Consider the following 8,960-nt stretch of genomic DNA (forward strand, 5'->3'; position numbering starts at 1 on the left):
CCCCACTATACAAAACAACTATGTTGGTTTGTTATCATGTTCTATAAAAAAAGTAAAGATCAATTATTTTTTCCTGGTAGATTCTAAATTCAGAGTCAACATTTAATTTCTTCGGCTCTCCAATTTCATAATTCTACAAATTTTAAATGTCGTGGTACCGATCCATTAGAGATAAAGTAAAGGCCGTAAGACCCCCAACTTATGTTAAGATACATTTTCATATTTTTTTTGTTTGTAAAAAAAGGAGGGCTTTTCTACACTTTGTACCGACGTTACGTCGAGCCGGATGAAACCACATCACGGGCCGGATGTGGCCCGCGGGCCGTATTTTGGGCATCACTGTGATAGACCTTACACAAGTAATTGTTGATGGCTGTCTGACTTTGGAAATGTCTGGGTTTCTTGTACGGGTGTATTCGATGTGCTTTAACTAAAGCAGAACAAGGTACATGTAACAAGTAGAAACACTATAGAAACACTAAGTCCAAACCGTTATACAGGCTTGTATGCAGTTTAATACTGAACAGGTCACAGTGGAGTCTTTGTCCGTAATACGAAGTTATCCCATTGAAGTCCTAAAAACAACTGACTAATAATAACATCGATAGAGTATATCCCACTAAGTCATGACTTCACAAAATGTCGCGTCAACTATGGTACGTCTCTATACTAGCTAAATGTTTATCTTATCTTTATATACTACAGCCTTTATTTCAAATAAGAAGATAATTGCTGTCGCGAGTCGATTCTGTGACCTATTTCGACCAGTTTCTACAAGCTCGAGGTCAAGCCAATGCTGTCCAGCGTAAACAAGTTAATTTTAGGTATCCAATCAAAGAAAGAGGTTAAAGGAAAAAAAATAGCATACGTCAGCTTCTAGAAGGTCAAAGTTACTAAAATAATTATCTGAGAAGGTCCCATGATTCTGTCCTCGCATAGTAACGGTTTTGTAATGTAATAAGTCTTGTGTTGGTATGAGTTTAAGTATTTGCAGGTCTATTAGTTGAAGTTTTAGTTGAAGTTTTATTAGTTGAAGCTATACTAAGTGAAGTTTTGTTATATCTTAAAGTGTCATTTTATGAAGAAGTTGTTACTGAATTGAGAAGTTAATTGTATGTGAAAGTTAAAGAAATATTATTAAAGAAGTTTTGGAGAGAATACAGATGTTTCTTCATTGAATTATCAAGTTGTTAATACAATCTCTGGCATGTGATGATTCTGTTTGATCAACCACTAATATAAGAATAATTTACCAAGAAATAAATAAATAGAAATCGTCATAATTACGTCCTATTCAAAAGATGTGTTAATCAATGACTTAAACTCTGCTAAGAAAATTGTTAATTTTCCTGTCTGATTCAGACTACCCATTCCATTCTCTAATGGCACTAGGGAAGAAAGAGCACTTGTATGAATTAGTTCTAGCGTTTGGAATCTTCTTCTTCTAGCTATCTTTTTGCTGTTGAGCTGTAAGCTCTTTTGCAAACTGTGCCAAGGATAAAAAGTGTGCTGTTTTCTTCAATTCCTCAGCACTGCTGTATAGGGTGTTGGTTATGTTGGGCTGTAGTGTTCGTAGGATCTGCCTAAGGTGGATTAGGAAAGGGCATTCAAGAGGATATTGTTTACGTTTTATAAGGGCGGCGCAGTGACTACAAAGAAGGAATTGTGTGGAATTTATTTTGTTAAGATGGTAATTTAACAAAGGTGTTGTAACGTATGGACTAAGAAATGTGTCTCTATCTTTATGTCCATCTGAGTATTTCTTCAGGTTTTGTTTTTCTGTTTATAAGTTATGGATTTTTGTTTTATGTATTATAGCAACTTTACTTTTTATTGTTCTGCCCTGAATTGTCTCTAATTTTAAAGAAACTAGAACAAATACAAATACAGTGAGACTTTTAACAAACGAATATTCTAGTTTGATTAGAGTAACACCATTAGTTAAATCACTGATGTTTTCTTGTGTTGAGGGATAAAGTAAGGATAGGAAACTAAGATTAAAATTTAGAATAAGAGGATGAATGAGGTTAAGAATAAAAATGAGAAAAAATAAATGACTTCAAATGTCACTTTGACGAAATGATGCTATTCTATTTTGTATCTTGTGTGTTACATATCTCTTATAAAAGAAGGTTGTCATTTCCTACGTGCGTGCATCCGTGTGTCGTGTATGTTTATTAGAGACTTTAAATATTTTTAGTCATTAGTTTTCTTGACTGAATATGGCGACACGACCCATGCGCTAATGGCAATGTAGAAAAGAACTTGCCAAGCATATGTATTTGCGTAAGTATTTACTTATGCTGTTTGTTTTTAAAATTGTATGGTTTGTATGGTTATATGAATTAAAATATATTTTAAAGAAAGTATATTACCTCCATTTATATACACAGAACACAAAGAGTCGAGGTTTCCAATTATTGATAACGTTTTGATCGGGACAGATTTCTCACATCCTATGTCCATGGTCCTTTCATTCGGTCGAGACCAAACCGGTTTTTGGCATTCATTTGTAGTGCCGTATAAAAGTCTCACAGTAGAGAACTTGTCTGAAACATCACACAAAAAAAAAAAAAAAAGCCTTAAGTGTGCAAACAGCAAATACGATGACTCAAAAAAAATATATATTTACTGCTGGGATAAACGACTGTATAGGAAATACGAGAAACATGCATATATGTAACTCTGCCGAACCAAATTAAACAAAGGACGTTTGGGCCACGAGGCCTTCATCAGCTACAAAACAAACAAAAAATAACAAACAATTAACACACAAAAAAAAGTTAACTTATTATACACCTAGCCGATGAACATACTCGGGACGTCTTTTCATCCCCACCTCTTGTGGTATTCAGGCGAGACCAAAACCTACAAGACATATTAGTACACACTAAACTCTACAACATTTCGAGTGAACCTGGCACTTGGCCATGTAAGCGACGTAACTGTCAGACCTGCAAACACACACTCGCCACCCCCACCATCACCTGTCCTAAAATGACCATCAAGATCAGTGGCAAATTTAACTGTAATAGTAGAGGAGTCATATATGCTATAATATGCTCAAGGTGTCAGATGGTTTATATTGGAAACATAGGCAGGACCTTAAAAACACGACTCCAAGAACACCTTAGAGACATTCGTAATTTTGCAACTAAGTCCGTCTCTATCCATTTTAATAACCCACATCATAGGGGTACCACCGACCTCCTCGTCACTGCCATACAACAATGCAACGACAAAAACACCCGTCTGCAGATCGAAAACAAACTTATTTACATGTCAGGCACCCTCCAACCTAACGGGATCAACAACCAGCACACTTTTATTTAATATGCGATGGGCACTAACACTAACCCCCTTTTCCCATTCATCTTTGCCTGACATCACCGCCCCCTTCCGTTTTCCCGCGCTTTTACACCAGCGTAGCTCATTTCTTTTCTGCCTCGATAGAGAACAACATCGGACAGATAAGTTAACTTAAGACTATTTTGTATTAATTGTTTGTTTTTTTCTGTTTGATTTGTAGCTGATGAAGGCCTCGTGGCCCAAACGTCCTTTGTTTAACTTGTTCCGGCTGGGTTACATATATGCATGTTTTACGCATTTCCTAGCAAATACAATATGGTAGAAAATGTAAACTAAAAATAGACTATAAAACTTTATTTTTTTTATAGGTACTTGAAAAACTCATGGGCGAAATGTCGGCTTTCTATCGGGTTCTTACCCCAGCACAATTCTTCATCTCTTTACGTTTGTGCTCGCTACCGCCTTTAAATCCTTTAAAGATAGTGTATATAATATATATATACACAGTAGATTCGATGAACGCTTTTAAATATGGCTCGTTCTAAAGCCAGAATGAAGAGTCAGCGTATCCTACAGTTGGCTCATATATGCAGCAAACAACTCCCACTAGAAAGAAGGTTTATAAAGGCTATCAAATGAGTTGGCAGGAGCACGTCAATAGTTCGATCTTATAATAAGCCTCACCAAAGATTGAAATTATGGCACATTTCAGAAATAAAGAATTTACAGCTCTGTTCTAGGTGCTCAAGAGAAGTCATCTCTGGTCCTTCGAATGCTTACTTCAAAGATAATCTCCATAATGGGCATAGGACGAGACAACTATCTGAAAATATTAACGTTATGTTTAAGGCCGGTGTGACAAGTACAGAAGTAGTATTGGCCATTCGACATCTGCGCTAGGTCAAATTATTATTTATTTATTCCCCGTGAGGGTTTAACTCATATCAAAGAGATGAAAGAGGACGGCGAAAAAAGACTTTCCCCCCAAAAAAGCTCTAAAAAGACCGTTTTTAAAGATAAAAAGTGAAGCCCTTGCATAAGACGAACGCACAAAACGCAAAACAAACTTAAATTGATCCCCTTCGAACATTGGCTTTTTCTAGGATGTGGCATCTTGATTAGCGAAATCATGTAGAATACTACAGTGGGCATTACTCTTCGGAATCGAAAGGATCACATTATTTATCAATGTATTTAGTCATTTATTTAAGACTTTAAGAAACCCTTACTTGTGTCATTGAGAACAATTCGTATCCACGTTAATGGGTAAATGTCATTCAAAGTGATCACCAGAGAGGTGATGTAGAGTCCTTCGTTACAGGTACTGTCTTCGTTGTCCATGAGCCATTGCGTATTAATTTGTTGTGGTTCAATTACAACTTTATCTGGTTTGAGATCTTCTGTTAATTAAATTAAACTATTATATAAATATCAATTGGATAAATGTCCCCTTTAACATTCTTAATTTATTAAAAAGCTTGATTTTTTAGGTGCCTGTCTGTCTGTTCATTTGTCCCGTTTAGATCTCGTAAACTAGAAAAGATAGTGAAAATCCGACATTACAATATTTTAGTTCATTCAAAGTTCTGATGCAAAGGTTACTTTTTTTCTTTTTTTTCTTAAATCGAAAAATCTAATGTTTAAAATCAACTACGCATGCAGTTTTTCAATAAAAATAAAAACACCACTTTAAAATGAAAACATTCAGGGAAGCTACGTTTTTTTTTTAAAAAGGTCATTAATTACTCAAGCTTCTTTTATTGATTCGCCCATTGGTACAAAAAAAAATTGCATCTAAAGTCACAATGGAAAAAGTATCGAAGGATCATTATAAAATACATTTACCATTTATTAACCAACTCATGGAATGGAATACTGCTTCAAATGTTGTTTTAAAAAAATAATTTTGATAGGAATTTTGCTTTGAATGTAAGCTTAAAAAGAAAAAAAAAATTAGTTCTAAAACACGCAGTTTAGACATATCCTCATCATACTATTGACAACAATCTAAATTAGACTCAATAGAGGCCATATGTAGATATAGATTAAAATTTAATTGTATTAAACAATTTGAACAAAATTTACATCTATAAATTCTAAAGGAAATAGTTTATTTTCTTACAGCTTAGGCGTGCACCTTAGAAATGATCTCATGGGGATTTATTATAGTTAATTGGTGAATTTTTTTGTTTAAAATTATATTAAATTATATTATACATTAACTCTCTTTTCACTTGTAAAATTCCATAAAAACATAGTGAGATAAGTAGAAAGGAAAACATCGTATTTTAATGGGCCTCACTAGATCTATCTCTTCTTCCACAAATGTCCATCCTCATACGCCCTATTTTAGTACTATCATATACAGCTCCTTATTGTCCTTTATTTCTCATAACATCTTAGTATTTCTTCATTCACTCTGCATTTGATCCATATTTTTTAGTCTACACATAAGTAAATCTATAGTACAAACTGGGTGCTATGGTGTTAAATTCTTACACGAAAAAGAAAAAAGCCTTTCTTTATTCCAATTAAAGTACCAGCGGTTCTCAGCCTTTTAAGCTTGGCGACCCCTTTTTACAATCTCCCACTCTGATGCGACTCCCCACACACACACACATACAGCAATAGAAAAGTAGACAATAACAATGCATATTTTCGATGGTCTTAGGCGACCCCTAGCAAATCATCAATCGACCCCCAAGGGTGTCTCGATCCACAGGTTTAGAACCCCTGAATTAAACGAAACTATTTCTTTGACGCTTCAGCAATAAACGGAATGAATAAGTTCTAGCTGCATCGAAATGATTTAAAAAACATTGAATACATAAACTCAGTTAGTAGCATTTAGCCGCGCGTAGTATATATTGTGTACACTGTTTTCTTTTTCATTGGTTTGGCTATATTTCACATAAAAATGGTCTGAATTTTTTTTTATACCAACAAAAGTAACACTTACGATATTGACAGTTGTGACCAAACCATCCTTTGTTACATGTGGCATTGACTGCACAAAGTCCGCTATTTGGTTCACATGAAGAGCAGCGACACTTATACGAGCAGAAGTCACTATTACTGCAATACCTATTGTCTTAGCATGTGTCAAAGTGAAATCAAAAAAAGGATTAAGACAGTGATTGCATGTACACATACCTAATTAAAATATTTGTGTCAACTCTTAGTTATGACCTATTAAGTAAAACCCCCATATATCACTAATATTCTAGTGAATAACTCACAACATAAAATCTGCTTACCTTGTCTTGACAATGATAAGTACCGGTTAGTCAGTATGCATGCTTTAGCAGTCTTAGTATTGAGTCAAGCTTAATAAGTTTTGAGTAAGAATTGGAGTAATGAACACTTACTTTTATATTATATTACTATATTGCTAGTCAGTTAGCAGTACTATTTATTGTACTTAAATTATATATATAAAACTGCTTAAAGGTCGCCATATCCTGATTTTTCATCAAGGTTGACTCCCGAAGCCTTTCCAGTTATAGCTGGTGATTACACAGATTGGGGTAATTGTGTGTGTATCCAGCTGACACAAATTACACAGACCAGAGCTAGAAGATCGGTCTACCGTGACGATTTGTTGATTCGGCGATGTTTCATGAAGAAACTGCGTTGTGAAAAGTACTCAGGCCAGTCACGACTGATATAATCATGTAAACCACCAGAAGGGTCGACAGCCGTTATGTAGAGTTCTAGAAGGTCTTTAGGGACCTTATGTATAGAGTCGAGCTAGTCACAATTTTACAATATACGATATAATACGTTACGACAGATTTCAACAAGATAATAGCTTTTAAGGCGGTAGAGATTACCACGGCTAAACGTGTATACAGTCAGTGTTACATGTTGTCGATTGTACAGTATTTTGGCTGTGATTTATTGGACTGTAACGTGTTACGTTACTTTGGAGTGTTCTATTTTGTTTGTAGAGAGCCTGGTTAGTGAGAGTCGTTAATACAAGACAGTAGAGAACTTACTTATGGTTCATATATATATATATATATATATATATATATATATATATATATATATATATATATATATATATATCGCATTATTCTTGGAATGTACGTAATTGTCCTATAATTCATATGGAGAATATTGTAATGATGTGATTTACTTTCATCGTAAAAATAAATATTTTTTTTGTCTTTGCTGTACAATTTATAGTAACCTGTCTTAATCTTTGTTTAAAGTAAGTTCTAGGTAAACGGTAATTATCCATCGTAGCATAATACATTGAATGCTTTTTTTTTTGAAACGCCTACGTTTAATGTCACTCAAAACAAAGCAGTGACAGTTGTTTGAAATACAAGCTTTATTCTTAGTGATCATTGGCATTTTTTTCTACGTCTCGAAGAGAAACAATCTTTTCCCTTTGCAACATAGTCAACATAACGACCAACCGCCTTTTCTTTCCCCACCTAAAATCAGGTACCCATTAGAGTTTGGTGAACTCAGAGGCACTCTTTAAATCCCGAAATTCAAAATACCAGTTTTCACTGAGATTTGAACCCAGGAACTCATGATCGGAAGCTAAGCACTTAACCCCCTCAGCCATCGCACTTCTATGATTATACAAAAGATATGAATAAGATTTTTAAAAAGTAAAGTTTCTATTCGTTCTTACCTTGTGTAGCAACAAAACGCCATTCATAAGTTCCAATCAAAGTAAAAAGAATGTAGTGAATTGTCATTTTGTTTTCGTTACATCAAATTTAAATATTATTATTTTTTTTTAGAAAAGATCGCTTTTGTATAAATCAGAAATGTCAAAATAATTTTATCGCTTAATAATTTTTTATTTCCTCTCTTTAGACTCACAAATTGTTGAGAAAGCTTGCTGCCCAATGAGCCGAACGGCGCGGAAGGTTCTGGGTCTAAGTATGTCTGTTTTGTCTCTTCTCTCAAAATATAGAGCGAATGTTACTATGATTTGAACATTGTAACAATCTTACAAAGCCAACTACCAGGATGTAAATTATGCGAATCATTTGACATCCGTAAATGAACGAATTTATTACGTGATGTTGTATCAAACAGTCCCTTTCTAGCTCTGCTTATATTCAACCAATTATATAATATTTTTCTAACTTTTTTGAACAATTACTTTTATTTCACAATAATAATCATCTGAGATATTCAAATTGATTGGGCATTTAAGTCATCATACGGAAATAAAACAGAAATAAACAACAACAAAAAAATAATTTTAACACAGTAGGTGACTCAGTTTCTAATGCTCACAAAAGCGCATCTAGCCCACAAAAAATCATTTTAGATGTTCAGATATTTTATAATACACATTTATTTATCGTCGAAATAGGAGTTTATACACAATAGAAATATCTCGTAATTAACTCACATTGCACAGAAAATGTAAAAGTAAATCTCTTTAGTTTAGAGTAAAATGCCGCATGAAGAGTAAAATACTTATTTATATATTTTTTCAAAGGCCCTACGTTTATGTAATAGACCTTATGGTAATTTTCAAAACAGATCAAAATAAAATTAAAAAACATTAGCACATTGGCCTATTAGACAAACAGAAAGACAAACATATAAAAATAGCTTGATAGATAGATAGATAGATATTGAGCTAGTTTGTATGACAATTGGAAAAGGAGATA

General features: G+C 34.0%; 1 protein-coding gene across 1 annotated transcript in view; it reads right to left on the bottom strand.

Moving 5' to 3' along the window:
* The window catches only part of LOC106052306 (uncharacterized), a 30,460-nt gene extending 22,119 nt beyond the window's left edge, over positions 1-8,341 (bottom strand). The window contains exons 1-4 of the mRNA XM_056028746.1: positions 7,961-8,341; positions 6,269-6,400; positions 4,539-4,709; positions 2,376-2,549 (exon numbers count right to left, since the gene is read on the bottom strand). Of these exons, the coding sequence (XP_055884721.1) occupies positions 2,376-2,549; positions 4,539-4,709; positions 6,269-6,400; positions 7,961-8,027 (544 nt within the window). The 5' untranslated portion in view covers positions 8,028-8,341. The remainder of the gene's footprint in view (positions 1-2,375; positions 2,550-4,538; positions 4,710-6,268; positions 6,401-7,960) is intronic.
* Positions 8,342-8,960: the final 619 nt, after the last annotated feature.

This window comes from Biomphalaria glabrata, chromosome 5 (assembly GCF_947242115.1).
Source record: "Biomphalaria glabrata chromosome 5, xgBioGlab47.1, whole genome shotgun sequence".
Classification (NCBI taxonomy): Eukaryota; Metazoa; Mollusca; class Gastropoda; family Planorbidae; genus Biomphalaria; species Biomphalaria glabrata.